Below are 16,000 nucleotides of genomic sequence, written 5' to 3'. Positions count from 1 at the left end.
TGTTGAGTTTCTTGTCATCGGATTCTGCTGATTTTCAGGTTGTCATTCTCTTGTACTACTTAAATGTAATTCTTAAATGCTTACGCTCTTAGGCTAAATGATGTTAGATGTTTTCTTTAGTTCACACTGAACTATATACATGAAAAAATGTGGGAATTTAGTGAATATAAAGTAACTGTTGTATTTTTACCTTAGGTACCTTAATGCAATTCAGACAATGTGTCCACATATTCTCCGCTATTTGACTACCGCCGTTATAACCAACAAAGATGTGCGGAAACGCCGGCAGGTGCTGAAAGATCTGGTGAAAGTGATTCAACAGGTAAAAATAAACTTAAAGCAGTCAGACAGTAGGTGTGATCTCTAAACGCTGGGGTGGGCCTTAGGAGAAAATATGTAAGTTGAGAGGGAAGTCTACATGAAACTAGAGAGAAATTAGCAAGCCCTGAGCTTACTTTTGCAAAATCGTAGGTGTCTTTATGATCAATATGGTATGAGTGATTAGTGCTTGGTGGAGCTGCTTGTTGATGGTTTATGGAGTTGTTGCCTGTTCCAGATGGTGACCTATTAAGTTGAACATTGTAGTAACAGTTCTTAATGTGGCAAAAGCCCCTGCATTTTGGCTTATGGAGCTTCTCAGTTGTAAATAAAATACCGAAAAAGCCAAAGAAATCGGATGTAATCTAAGAATGCATTTTACAGAGAAATGATTGCTATTGTAGGGTATATGTTCATATCTGAAAAGTACATCATTGTTTATTGACTAGAGGAGACTAGGTATTAGAATTGAAAATTGTGGAATGATTCTAAGATGAGAGTTTAGAGACTTTAATTTGGACATGTGACAAACTTAATGTGTTATCTGAGGTAAGGGTTCGATTGGGTGCTTTGAGAAGATGGTATTGGATTAGCTGTGAATTGGCATTATGTTAAACAGTGCTTAACAAGATTAACTGGACATTTGGCTTAATTTTGTAGGAGTCTTACACATATAAAGACCCAATTACGGAATTTGTTGAATGCCTATATGTTAACTTTGATTTTGACGGGGCTCAGAAAAAGCTGAGAGAATGTGAATCAGTAAGTATGAATTTTTACTAAGCAATTTATATTCTTAAATTTCAAGATGTAGTAAAGTATTGAAGTAATTGAATAAGAAAAATTAAACTAAATGGTATATTATTGACAGAATGAAGACACCTAGTTGGTATTGTCTCCTTTAGGTTACAGAAATTAAAACATCAACTATCGGAATTCATCTGAGTCTCCTTAATTCTGTTTCTCTAATCTGGTTCATATGTACATGCATACCACTGTGATCCCCTTATTTATAGATGGGATTACTTGTAGAAAAGATTAAATTTAACATTTCATATAAACTAGGCAGTTTATTACAGTTATGTTTTTATACCTAAATTTTCCTATTTACTTAAAAATAAAGTTCTTTCAGAGCAAGTCTGGAGTTCGATATGTAAACCAAGCAGTCAGTGGAGATACATGCACCTGCTCTACAGTCTCCCAAGTGCTGGGGTTAAAGGCCTGCACCATCACACTCTGCTGCTGGGTTGTTTTGGGTTTTTTTTGTTTTTTTGTTTTTGGTTTTGTTTAATTTTTAAACAAGTTTCCTGTTTTTTAGTGGCTGTAGGCACACATGTGGAAGTCAGGACAACTGTGGAATCTTTGTTGTTGTTTTCCTGTTATATGGCTTCCAGAGGTTTAATTCTGGTGTTTGGCTTGCATGCTGTGTGCTTTATCCACCAAGCCATCTCCAGCCATGCCTCATCTATTTGTTTATTTATTTGCTCATATTCCCAACATATTAGGGGTTAGGTGAGGGTGTGTACACATTTTGCTGTTTATCTTAAGGTGATCCTAGGCTCATGATCACTATACCTTAGGTTTCTGAGTGGAGAGATTGAAAGTGTGCAATCCCATCCTCAGATAGTTTTGTCTTTTAAAATCAAGTTACGAGAACAGAATTCTCAGTTTAGCTAAGAGCTTGTTTCTCTAAGAGAAAAAATGTACATAAACATTGTGGCAGACTTTGAAAATTAGTCAAAATAGGAAACTAAAATCTTCCTTGATAGTTTGTGTCAGTATAACCATATGAACATTACAAATGATATATACATTCCTTTTGAAATAATCTCTTTTAGTTATTACTGTCTTTGAAATAGGAGCTGTTCATTGCAATGTTTCCTAACCCTGTCTTGTTGTTGTAGAAAGTTCATTCCCTTAGTTCATTCTTTATTGTTAAGTTAGCTAGAGCATGTTGTACAAAAAAAAATGTATCAAGGAAGTTACTCTGTTAACCTCAATCATCAATAAAACAAGGAGACATTGGTAATTCCTGGAGAGTTTTTAATTTTTTCTTGTTATTATTTATTTGTTTAAATTATTAAGGATTTGGACATGAGCAACATTCTAAAGAGTACTATGTTGTAGGATTTTTTTTAAGATAGTGAGTAAAGCAATGAAGTAGACAAAGTGAGTCAAGTGTTTAAGAACAGTTGTCATCTGATTGGTTTTTGAATATATGCTGTGTATCTAGGTGCTCGTGAATGACTTCTTCCTGGTAGCGTGTCTGGAGGACTTCATTGAGAATGCCCGTCTCTTCATATTTGAGACGTTTTGTCGTATCCACCAGTGTATCAGCATTAAGTAAGAGCACACAGATTCCATGGAAATTTTCTACCTTTAGTCTCTACAGATTGCCATTTATTATGTTACATGTAATGAAATTTCAGTTAATTCTATTTATTTCTCTTTTGAAAGAAAATAATTTGCTAATAATTTATGAAAATTTTAACATGCTTGAATTTTTAGAAATGTTTAGTCTTTATTTGGCAGAATATAGTTTTCTGGAAATGACAAGTTGAAGCCTTTTTCAGCTTATTTTCAGTTACCTTTTTTTAGAATAAACAGTGTTGTTCCATTATGAACGGATAGGTAAAATGGTTTTCAACAGGGTCAAATGACTTAGCCCTTAGCAATTGGAAATGTTGTTGAAAGACCACTACATTTGGTAATAATTTTGTTAATTAAGTTTGTTTATTAAATTACATATTTAAATTCTTATATAGTAAGCTTCTGTGACATCCTAAAATGTTGAAACATGGAAAGCTTGTGGTGAATTTTAGTTGAAAGTTTCTCTGTTGTGTGAGAAAATAATTAGGAAAATTGTGAAATGTACATGAGCTATTAGAAACTAATTTCATGTATTAAACTTTCAAAAATTATTAGTGTCTTTTGGCCTCAGATGAAGTCAAATATAAAACATAAAAACTTGGTACTTTTAATCTTTGCCTCAGAGGAATTGTATGCAGACCAAATTCTGTTTCTTAATGCCTTTTGGTTTTGGTAGGAGATCCATCCATACTTGCCTAATTTTAGTGAATTGTTCTTGAAGTGGTTGTCCAGAGTTGGAAGTGTAGTATGATCAGTGGGCTTTTCTTATGGGAATTAGGACTTTGTTGTAGTTTGCAGGCATTCTTTTTAAAATTGATTTCTTCTTATTCTTGTGCAATTGATTGTGTGATTAAAAAAGACAGGCAGATTGCAGGTTAGATGATAGTACCTGGTCTTGATTGTTCTTTGTTTTTAAAATTTGTGTTTAAGGCTTTTCTGTGAGAAAGGAGTGTTGAGTATTAGGCTTTCCTTTTCTGGTTTTCTCCATTTCCTCATAGGCTATGGTCGCCTGTGTGTTTGGGGTTGACCAGAACTTTTTTAGTTCTCCTTGTTTTGAAAGCAAATTTAATCTTTGTAAGTGCTAATCTTTGTAAGTAAATAAATGTATTCTAAACAGGTCAGGTCACATGGCTTCTTTTCATTTTACTTCTAAGGTACCTGGGTTAGGAGTTTGTGCTAATTCTAGCTCTTTATCTTTATAAATGGGTAGTTGAGTTCATTATTATGTTTCTTAAGTTTTGAGTTTACTGTGTTTGTCAGTAAAATGGACTAAGTATTTATCTTGTCTACTATTGTAAAATGTGTAGTTGGTAAAGGTAATAGACTAGGAATACCTCTGTGAATGTTGATGGTTATATCTGTGCTTGGTTGGCTTGCTTTTTGGTACTATCCAGGATCCAGACCAGGCCTTCTCATAATTAGTGGTGGGCAAGCACCTAACCACTGACCTATGTACAAAGCTCTTTCCTGTTTACTGTATATATGTTTACTTTTTCTTGGATCTCTTCTGTTTTTTGCTAGGCTGTCTCTAAAGCATCTTAAACTAAATTTCTAGAGGGGTTCCAAAGCCCTCGGTTCTCCTAGTTAGTTCTTGAATTGTACTTACTTGAAGTTAATCAGACTTTTCTTTGCCTGCCTTAGAAAAATTAAAAACATGGGTTTTTGTTTTGTTTTGTTTTGTTTTTAAGGACTACATAATTTTCCTTTTCAAAATAGTAAATGAGATCAAGCACATTGAGGTTGTTGTGGGGCTGTGTTTTCAGATGTAAGTTTTGAGCTTCGAGGACTCTTATGCACATCTATAGAAAATTTTATTTTAGGTCTTGTCAGTTGAGTAAGTCTAGGAACCGTAGAGCTTTCTGTGGTTCTGATGGACATGCTTTGCATCTTCATTATTTAACCTGGGGCATTAGTAACATGGCATGCATTTCAAGGTCTAGAACCACAACTTTCAAATATTGAGTGTGCATGTGTGTGCTGGCCTGCATGTGAACAGTTTGGAGAATAGCACATGCACTCTTACTTATAGGTAAAGTTTTGTATGCATGCAAATTGGGCCTGTTTCAGGCTGTTCATATACATTTTTTTATGACACTAGAAACTTGTAGAAATACTGACTCTGTGTACTCTATTGTTACTTAGCTAGAAACTTAAAGGTTTGATTGATGTAATCATGGATTACCAGACTTAGGCTGATAATCCTCTCATACATTGTAGTGTTCCTCACTAGGAAGTGTTTCATTGGGAACAGTTCACATTTTTAGATACAATCTTTGTATAAATAGATGATTTAGAATATATCGGTTGAGCTGAAGAGTAAACATGAAATCTTTGTCAGCTGGTAACTGTATCACAAAATCTCTAGGTTTTTTTTTTTTTACACACACAGTTGTCATCTGGACACACATAGTTGTGATGTGTAACAGAGCTGCTGTGCCATACCTTGAGGGTTGATTATTCTAAAGCACAGCCAGAATGGAAAAAAAAAATCATACCCCATCACTTAATTTTTTTATCCATGTAAGTTATATCTCTTTAGAGTAATGAAGTTATAGACCAGTAACATTCTATCTTTAGTATATTGAATATAGAAAGCTTTTTCATGTGTTGGAAAGCTGTTTTACTGAATTTGAATAATAGCAACTGAAAGTAATATGAGATATTACAGTAAGATTTTACAAATGCAGCAGATCTCTAATTCAGACTCCAATGATTTATAATTCATTTAAATGAACAACAGAACTAACCTTTATCTTGAACAGTACATAGGGAGAGAAAGCACTTATTCTGTGATCTAGTTTTCAAACTTTGCTGTATATTCAAGTCATCATGAGAAGTTTTATATATATAGCAACTTAAATAGAATTGATTTTTCTGGCTTCACCCAAACCTTTTGAATGAAAACAGAACCAACAATATAGCTTTTCAAAGAAGCATTGCCAGTGTTAGCCAGTCAGAATCAAGTACTGACTATCCTCACAGGAATTGAAGTGTGGAAGAAGCAGCAGATACTAAGTGCACAAATACATTCAGGTTTAAAAGTTTTCACTAATGTCTTAGTTTTACTTTTCTTATGCCGTAATGAGGCACGGTGGTGGAGACAATTAAGAAACCATTTAACTGGGGGGCTTGCTAGCATACAGTTTCAGAGAATGAGTACATGGACATCCTGATGGGGAACGTTGCACTAGGCAGCAAGGCATAGTTCTTAAGCAGTAGCTAAGAGCTTCCAGCTTACCCTCAGGCATGAGGCAGAGAGAACACTGGGCCCAGTGCTGTGCCCTTTGAAACCTTAAAGCCCACCCACCCCTAGTTACATACATTCTCCCACTAGGCCACACCTCCTAATCCTTCCTGAAGAGTCAACAGTCTAGGAACCTAACATTCAAGTATATGCTGTGGTGCCCATTCTCATTTAAACTACTTCAGTAGATACTTGAAGAAATATAGTGATAGGAAAAAAATTATATGAATATATATTGTATATTGGAAAGCCCAGAGAAATAATTCAGATGAAAATTTTGGTCAATCCTATAAATGGTTAGTGCCACATTATCTTGTTCTGTTTCTTAGTCCATGCTGGCCTGTTTTGACTTTCTAATTAGTGTATGTTCATATTCTTTCTAATTTCTCTCTTTTTTTCTTTTGTGGGTTGAGAAGATTTGTGCATCTCTGGCTTCTTTTTCATTCAAATGGACGTATTTCAGTTGCTGAATACAATACCTTTATAAGGTTCATTGTTTATTAAACAACTTTATACTTGTGATTCAAAACATTCATTCTTAATACACTGTCTAACATAAATTATGCAGCATCTGTCAGGAAAGATAGTGTGGTGGGGGGTTAATTTAATATAGCTTATTATGTTGTGAGATATATGTGTCTGACATTTAAAAGCTGTTGTAAAATGGTTCTTGGACTAGTTTTCAACAGGAGATAAAACAAAGAATGGAAGCAGTATTTTGAATGCTTATGATAAACATGTTGGATTATACACTAATGATTTCTCTGGGGGATAATTTGGCTATTTCCAACTATTTTTGCGTTGTTAGCATTACAACTCAGTTTGCTTCGTTTATTAAATAAAATTAGACCTTAACATTTTCCTTAGAGTTATAACCACACAAGAATTTATATTTAAAATCACATTTATTGGGAATAAAGAAATATAGTTAATAGATAGTAGTTTCAGAGGCCATTATCAACTCATTTCTGTGTTAGTTTTAATATAAGGTTATATGTTTCAGTTGTTACATTCAGCATTTAGTGTTTCTGAGCTTGCTATGTCTGCCTGCTCTCACAGTTAACAGTAGCTTCTATTTAGCCGATTCTTTAGTTAGTTCTCATAGCATACTCTTAGAGATACACAGGCCTTCTCTTTCCATGTATTGGCTGCAGTCTTCAGTGAAAACCAGACCACAGGTTTCCATATCGTAACCCTTACTCAGTAACATTGGAAATAAATTGTGCTTCTCAACTAAAATTTGGAAAACCAAGTTATGAGATAGTTATTACTATCACATGTGAAATCCTGGCTCCAAATCTGCAGTAAGATGGATAGAATAATGACTTGGGGGTTTAGAGGAGAGAGAGAGAGAGATGATCGTCAAGACCTGGTATTGATGACTTGATAGATAATCAATGTGGAATCAATAAAACACGACTTAGGTCACTAGATCAAGCTTTATATCTAAGGCTTGTAAGTGGGGCCACCCGTATGGATCAATTCAAAGAAACAAAACAAAATAAAAAATCCAGTTTGTGCTGGAAGCGTGAACAATCTTCCTATTTACAGCAACTGAGTTGAACGTTTGTCTTAGCTTGATGTTGACGGTCCTTTGCTTAGTGTACTTGTTAGTTTTCGTTTCTGTATAACAGGTAAACTAGTCAACTTAAAAGATACATGAAGCAATTTCAGAGAAAATATTAAGGTCCTTTTGAAATGATTCCAGACGCAGTTAAAATTTTTAATACTATGCGAATCTATAACTTCTTTCTGTTTGGAGTAGAACTAGCCTGAATCTTTTTATCTTCAGATATTCTGTACTTTGATTCATTTTACAGCATTTTCTAGGGTGGCCTAAGTCACCTTTCTCTTTTGAGCTTTGATTAGTACTTTTATTTTGTTTGATTGATTTTTTTTTTTAATCTTTAGTATTTTGAATGGATTTATTAATATAGATATTCTTTTAAAATATTTTACATTTATTATTCTCCTCAAGAGTGAACGAGAGAGAGTACGTATGTGTCACCGTGTGCATATGAGGTGCAAGGAGCCTTCTGAATCAGAGCTTTCCTTCCACTGTGTGGGCTCAGGAATTGAACTCTGGTTGTCAGGTTTGGCAGGAAGGACCTTTACATGCTGAGCCATTTTGCCAGTCAGTTTTTACATTTTTTTTAGTTTTGTTCTTAAAGTGATTGGTAGCTTGGATAACTCAAGGTGCCATCAAATAATGTGCTAATGCATGATTAGAACTTATTTCAAGTTTACTTTGATTCCATTCTATTAAGTAAAGGATCAAGAAACAGTGGAGACGGTGGGATTATTATAGCTCAGCCCACAGATATTTATGCAACTCCACTGTGCATGGTAGTCATGTTAGGATGTGCATTTAAAGAGAGACAGGATGTTGATTCTAGTTAGAATTAATTAACCTCCAACAAGACCATAGCTCCTAATAGTGCCACTCCCTAGGCCAAGGATATTCAAACCACCACAAGCACAAATTAGGCATAAAGTGACATTTTCTTTTAAAATCTGAAATTAGGTGTTTCCTTATGTCAACTCTAGGCTAGCATTGTTAACCCTGTTGGGTTTCTTGGATTTTCTAGTGATGATAATGATGGAGGAAGAAGAGGAGGTGGAAAGGGGAGGAACAGATGGTGGTAGTAGTTGGGGATTATAAGATACCTATTCCCTAAATCCTTGAGAGTTAATCTTTGCCATAAGCATCAAAGCCAGTTCATGTTTCATTGAAAGAGTGACAGTGAAGGAAGAGAGCTGATTTGCTATGGATGTTAATATGGTATTCATGATGGAGGATAATGGGAAGCTATAAACTTCTATTGTAGCTAAAACGGAGGAAGCCATAACTGGAGGAAGCCATAACTGGATAATTAGGTTTGAATGTTTTTTGCTTTTTGCACTATACGATAGATATTTTGTAAAGATGTGAAAAAGAGCTAGGAAATAAACTGATCGTAAGGTTTTGGGTGAAACAACTGTGTAGAATAGATTAAAGGCTCAAGATACAGATTATTTGGGAAATAACTGGAAAGTAGTTACGGAGCCTGAATCAGTTCCTGGCTTGAATGGGAAGGGATCAGACAATTAAGTATTGGTTTCTTCCTTTGTGATATACATGACACTCTTTCTGTATGCATAGGAAATAAGCCATCTGAAAAAGGTTCATAATACTCGGTTTATTGCATAGTCTCCTTGGGAGACATGTAGTCAGCAAAGCAAAGTGATTAAGAGAGTAGGTTAGTTATAAAAACACATAATCATTGGAAGATTTATCAGGGTCCTTTTCTATTTGAGAACCATGTAGGGACAGCCTGTGCAAAGACCCTAGAGATGAGAGTGTTTGAAGAACATTTAGTATGGCAGCTGATGAAAAGTGAGGTCCATGATGAGACTTTTGGTGAGAAGCTGTGGTTTAAAAAGTAACTGAAGTACTTCCATTTAGATAGAAGTAACGAAGTAACACAGAAGACTCAAATATCAAATAACCTTTTTTTAAACCTTTGGTTTTAAACTGTTACTTTATTTACATAGCTTATAAAGAGTTTGCATTATAATTTAAAATTTTAATGGTGCAACTACATAATTGTCTGAAAATTGGCTTCTCTGCTTTTAAACAGCAGAATATGACCAGATATAGTGACACATGCTTGTAATCTCAGTGCTTGGGATGGGGGTAGACAGAGGCAGTAGGCTCACTCCAAGTTTGAGGCCAGCCAGAGCTAAACAGCAAAATTCTGCTTCCAAATATTAAGTAAATAAGTAAAATGATAAAAGGTTTTAAACAAGTTGTTTCAGTTCTGCTGAGTGAGATGTTTTTTAAAAGCTTGTTTCATAAGTAACAGCTTCTTCAGATATTTATTTAGTGCAGAGGAGTTGAAATAACTGTGAAGTTACCGGAAAGATTATTTGCAGGATTTTCCCCATTTTGAAAACAATGCCTTTTAAGGGGAGGTCTCTGGTATAGGCCTCTAATCCCAAAGACTCAGGGGGTGGGGCTGGAAGATTGCAAATTCAGACTCTCCCTGACCTAAAGACCAAGCAGTGGCAATTTAATTGTTTCAGAAAGTACCAAACAGATTTAGACTATAGCACTGTCTTAGGGTTTTACTGCTGTGGACAGATACCATGACCTTATAAGGACAATATTTAATTGAGGCTGACTTACATATTGAGAGCTTCAGTTCATTATCATCAAGGCAGGAGAATGGCAGCATCCAGGCAGGAATGATGGAGGAGGAGCTAAGAGTTCTACATCTTCATCTGAAGGCAGCTAGAAGACTGGCTTCCAGGCAGCTAGCATGAGGGTCTTGAAGTACACCTCCACAGTGACACATCCTCCAACAAGACCATACCTCCTAATAGTGCCACTCCCTGGGCCAAGGATATTCAAACCCCCACAAGCACAAATGTAGAGTACTTACCAAACTTATGCAAGGCCCGTTTTCAATCCTGTTGTAGACTATTTTATTAATAGTCTTAATTTTTACATTTTGCACAGATTTTTCTCTTCAACAATGAAAAGGGGATATGGTAGAGCGTATGCTCTTTCCTAAAAGATATTTTTGATTAATTGAATTGGTAACACTTGGGTGAATGCCTTATCACTACATAACTGCTTTTATAGCTGCTAGTGACTTAAATACATTTAAAGGTGGGGATACTCTTAGATTCAGAATTTCTGTCTATAGTATCCCAAGGAACTGTTTTGTTGAGGAGTTGGTAGTGAACATTGCCAACTTCCAGTCTTATTAAAAATATTCAAATTCTCAAAGCCAAATCAATGATATTAAAGAATGAACAGTGTATAATAATTCAGGTAAAGATAAAGGGCATTTAATAATAACATATGTACACTAATGCATTCAAGTATAGTGTGTTTTTATTATCCTGTGCATATGTACTCTTTGTCAGTTGGCTGATTGACAACTAGCTGCTCAAGTCCCTTTACAACTTGATTGTAAGTTGGGAAAATAAAGGATGCAGATCCATTGTCCAAGGGCATTTTCCATGGTGTCAGCTGGTATTGTCTCTCCATCCCTTTCACTGGCATTGTTGGTTACATGCATAATAACTGCAAACAGCCCCCCCCCCCCGAGCTCCATCACAATCATAAATAGCATCCTTAAGCATTTGTCAGTGTCATAAAATTCTTCTTTGGCGCACTCAAGATCATGTTTTCAAAACCACAAGTTTTATAAATGCAGAATACAGTAATTTTTGTCAAGGATCTTTACAGTCCAGCTGGTATTATGAAGGTGATATAAGACAGACATAAACAGAAATGGTATATATTGTTAAGAGTCTTGTATGTAAGAATACTTGATCCAGAAGTAGTTGAAGTCTATACAAAGTATGAGTCACACTATGTACAAAACACTAAGCTTTTATATCTCTCATTAGTATGTTAGCAGACAAACTGAATATGACTCCAGAAGAAGCTGAAAGATGGATTGTGAATTTGATTAGAAATGCGAGGTTGGATGCCAAGATTGATTCTAAACTAGTAAGTACTATATTGGTATGGTACATGCTGTATAATAGTTGCTGACTATTTTTATAATTCAGGAGAAATTTTAATTAGAAATTTTATTCTATAAACCTTGTTTTTTGATATATGATCTCACTGTGAGGGGCTGGCTACCTTGGAGCTCACTGTACTAAAATATTCTGGCCGATTGCCTCTTCGCTGGGTTTATGGGCACGCACAGTACTTGTCTATGAATCTTTGTTAGGCTGAGCCTACTGGTGCAGGCCTGTCATCTCCCCTTCTTTACTTTAGGCTCTGAGGCAGGAGGATTGTATGTTTAAGGACATCCTGGACAAATTAACAAAATACTGTCTCAAACTGCAAAAGTAAAACCAGGATGTGACTGTAGCTAAAAAATTGTTTGTTCTGTGTCAGAACCCACTCCAGATACTGTATTCCCCACCAAAAAATATTTTATGGCAGTTGTTTGAATATTGGTGAATAAATATTATCTCAATATAGTGTATAAGTGTGCATCAGTTATGTGGTATTGTGTTGTGCTCATGATTACTGAGACACACCAAGCACTGACTTTACTAGAATAATTTGTTTCATTTCAGGGTCATGTGGTAATGGGCAACAATGCAGTCTCACCCTACCAGCAAGTGATTGAAAAGACTAAAAGTCTTTCTTTTAGAAGCCAAATGTTGGCCATGAATATCGAAAAGAAACTTAATCAGAATAGTAGATCAGAGGTAAGAATCAAACATTTTCTGTTCTGTCTAGGATTTAGCAATAATGTAACTTCTATTACATGAACTTTGGGAACATAATCAGTATTGTTTAGCATTCATTTTATATTTCTGTTTAAACTTACAAACATAGTGTTCAAAAAAATTACTAAATTGAAACTAAGTTTGTTTTAGATATATATATTTTTGTTTTTTGCTCTTTGTTTTTTGTTTTTCGAGACAGGGTTTCTCTGTAGCTCTGGCTGTCCTAGAACTCACTTTGTAGGCCAGGCTGGCCTCGAACTCAGAAATCCGCCTGCCTCTGCCTCCCAAGTGCTGGGATTAAAGGCGTGCGCCACCACGCCCAGCTTTAGATATATTTTACTCAGTAGTCAAGAAAACAAAAAAATTACATTTCTAATTATAATTGGGTTTAGTTCTTTTATTTTTTTGTGAACCTCCTCAGGACTCTCAACACATCATTTTGATTCTTTTAGATGATAATTTACATGTGCTTGAAATGTGTGTTCTCCTTCTAAATCTAAAGCATTAGTTCTATAAAAAGTACTGCTTTTCCTGCTGATCATAAATCAATTTTAATTTTTTTATATGATGTCCATAACTGTCTAAAAATATGCCCTTTTCTTTTAGTAGAGGTTCCTCATTTTTGATGTTCAAAGAACTTGAGTGACCTTATAACTTCAAAATTCCAAGTCTTCTTTAATTCTCCTTGGACACTGACTGCATGTAACTGAGGGTAGAAAGTAGTTAGTAACTGGAGTACTTAATGACTCCATTGAATTAAGGTTTGAAAAATAGGTTAAATTACAATTGTATTTTCCAATGAACTCTAGTAGAGCCATGTGACAGTACTGAAATATTAGGGGAGGAGGAGGCCTGTGATTGGACAGGGAAAAGGGAGACATGGCTAAGAGCTCAGAGCATCTGAGAGAGACAGGAAGGCCAAGATGGAGACGGATATGAACCAGCATGGCTTTAACCAGCCACAGGAAGTAATGATACCATGAAGTTAGAATAATTGGGATAAAGCTTTTATCATTGTCAGTTGGTTTTGAAATTATTGTATTGATATCTTGTAATTGAATATTTTTTGGTACCTAAGTCTGATTATGGCTAACTACTATAAGTTTTAAGAGTTTTAATTCTTCCAGGTAAATGGGTGTTGTGATGGCTGACCATGGGGGTGGGCGGGTTTTTTTTAATATTTCCTGCTGCAGAGCTTAGCCTTGAAAGTATTTCATATGATAGTTTTTTTCTTGTTTGTTTTTCCTATATATTCAGAATAAATTTTTTGATTATCTTTCCCATGTTTATTGATTATTGTTATGCTTTATCACTCTCCAAAAGATACTTGTACCACTTCCTTTTCTATTAGTGTTTTCAGATTTCATTTCATCTTGATTCTCTCTGCATGTGTTTTAGGCTCCCAACTGGGCAACCCAAGATTCTGGCTTCTATTAAAGGATTATAAAGAAAAGAAGAAAAAGGAATAGGTGAAAGACACAGTAGCCATTGTGTATAAAGGATGACATACATTTTTAAAAGCAATTAACATGTTTGCTACAAATTTTGGAGAATTTGAATAAAATTGGCTATGATTAATTTTTTATTTTGCTTGGATTTCCTTTTATGCAAGTGTATTTTATTAACTTTATTTTAAAACAATTATATATTCCCAGGAAGTTGCTAAAGTAGTACAGAGAGATCCATATATAAACCCTGTTTCCTTGATACTATAGAACAGAACAAACCAGGGTTTTGACATTAGTACGGTACATAGAAATGATTCTTTTTAAATTGGTGTAGATTTGTGTCAACTCGTGGTAAGGTACAGAACTATCATTAACTCACACTCTTGTCAGTGTGTACATAATGTAACCACTGATCTGCTCCTCGGCTCTGAGAATTTTATCAAAAATGGAATTTGAATTAGCCTATCTGGTTGACAGTCTTTATATCTGCAGTTGTAATGAACAAAAATATTCAGACAAAAATAAAAAATAAATCTATATTGAATTTAACATATAATGAACACAAAGTCATATAGGTGAGTAGTGTACTCCTTTTATTACTAAACAGGATTCCTTTTGTTTGTTTACCACATAGCATCATGATTTTGGATGTTTCCAGTTTGGTGCTATTACAAGTAAAGCATTTTAAAATTTTTTATTAGTCTTGTTAGTTACAGAGACTAAGTGGAGTGTCGGTTGAATTTTATAAATTCCCAGAATGTTATATACAAAGTTACCTAAGTATAATTTCCCCGCTGGGTGGCATTGACATAGAATTGGATTAGCGTGTTTGTCTTTGTGTGCGTGTTTTACTTTGCTGTTGAACTGCCACACTTGGTAGTTTTTCTTTCTCCCATGCTAATGCTATAAAAAGGAAAGAGGTTTTTTTTTTTCTTCTTCATTTACCATTTGTCAGACCACTGTTAAAAGTTGTTGAGATTCTAACATAGTTATATTGCATATCCCACTTTAAAAGCACGGAGAACTAGCAAGAGCAGGATGGCGTTTCTCTAGAATGCCGTATAACATCTTTTTAAGCCCTGGAGTCCTTAGTTTTGTTAGAACTGTTCAGCTGCCATACAGAACCACAGCTTATCTTTGCTTAAATGGGTGCTTATGACTACCTTGTAATACAATTTTATTTTAAAAAATAGCCAAGTGCCAGAATTGAGGTTTCTGACTCTGGTCTTGACACTGGTATTCCTAAATAGGAGTGCAGATGTGATGAAACTAGGGTAAGCCAAATGCTCAGAGCCTTATTGTCCACTGTGAAAGTGCTGAATTTTGTCCTAGGAAAATAAAGGAATATTTGTAGCACAAAATAACAGTTATTGGAGAAAGTTCCAGAAGGTGATCCTTTATCAGAAGTTATCATTAGCAAAGCGTGGTTCATTATAAAGAAGGATAGCAAGCACTTCTTAGATGCTTTGATCAATAGCCTCACCAAGACACATTAATAGAAAATATTTTTTCACAGTTACTCAGTCTAGCAATTAACTTATCAGATGTGTCCTAAGTGGAAAGGATATAGTTACTGTTAAATATCTCTGCTCTGGGCTCAAACCCTCAGGGAAAGAAAGCTAACATTTGAACACCTTAGGCAAGCCTAGAAATGTGGAAATGCCTGTAGTATTTATATATTGGTAACAAAGCACAGTCAGTCTAGTGTATGTATGTTAAGGTGTAGAGCAGAGAACAGCTCTATCAGTTCTGTCAGGTTGTGTTCCAGTATCAGTGGTTCTCAACCTGTGGGTCATCACCCCTTTGGGGTTCGAAGAACCTTTTCACAGGTTGTATATCAGATATTTATTTACATGAAAATTCACAACAGTAGCAAAATTACAGTTACGAAGTAGAGGGTCACCATAACGAGGAATTGCCTTAAAGGGGCACAGCATTAGGAAGACTGGGAACCATTCCCACATTCTTTCCATTTCTGTTGGCTAAAGGTTTATTAGGACCCTGGTCAGGGACGGATGTTTCAAGTGAGCCCAAAAAGCATTCTGTGTCTGGCTACTATTATACATTCTGTTTTTCTTGAAACATGCCAATATTAGTATCACTTGGAAGACATAATTAGTGGTCATTTTTGCGCATTAATAGTATCCGTTCATTATTAAAATATATTCTTGCAATACAAGACTATAAACTTATATAAAAGTTACGTGGCTGTGGATATAACCTTAAACCTAACCAAAAGGTAAAGTCTTCCAGTAAGATGCCAAGTCAAAATCATTTTAATTTCATGTCTTCTCTTTATTATGCATTCTATGCAGTTATAGCTGTTTTTGTATACACATCAAGAATCCAGTCATAACCTGGATATTTTCTTGTG

At 35.1% G+C, this 16,000-nt stretch overlaps 1 protein-coding gene across 1 annotated transcript in view; it reads left to right on the top strand.

Annotated features, from left to right (window-relative positions):
- Eif3e (eukaryotic translation initiation factor 3 subunit E) overlaps positions 1–13,763 on the top strand; it is a 33,003-nt gene extending 19,240 nt beyond the window's left edge. The window contains exons 8-13 of the mRNA XM_021182960.1: positions 196–322; positions 979–1,080; positions 2,552–2,661; positions 11,336–11,438; positions 12,023–12,157; positions 13,577–13,763. Coding sequence (XP_021038619.1) covers positions 196–322; positions 979–1,080; positions 2,552–2,661; positions 11,336–11,438; positions 12,023–12,157; positions 13,577–13,615 — 616 coding nt within the window. The 3' untranslated portion in view covers positions 13,616–13,763. The remainder of the gene's footprint in view (positions 1–195; positions 323–978; positions 1,081–2,551; positions 2,662–11,335; positions 11,439–12,022; positions 12,158–13,576) is intronic.
- Positions 13,764–16,000: the final 2,237 nt, after the last annotated feature.

The sequence above is a fragment of the Mus caroli genome, chromosome 15, assembly GCF_900094665.2.
Source record: "Mus caroli chromosome 15, CAROLI_EIJ_v1.1, whole genome shotgun sequence".
Lineage (NCBI taxonomy): Eukaryota > Metazoa > Chordata > Mammalia > Rodentia > Muridae > Mus > Mus caroli.
This window is presented reverse-complemented; position numbering and strand designations above follow the sequence as displayed.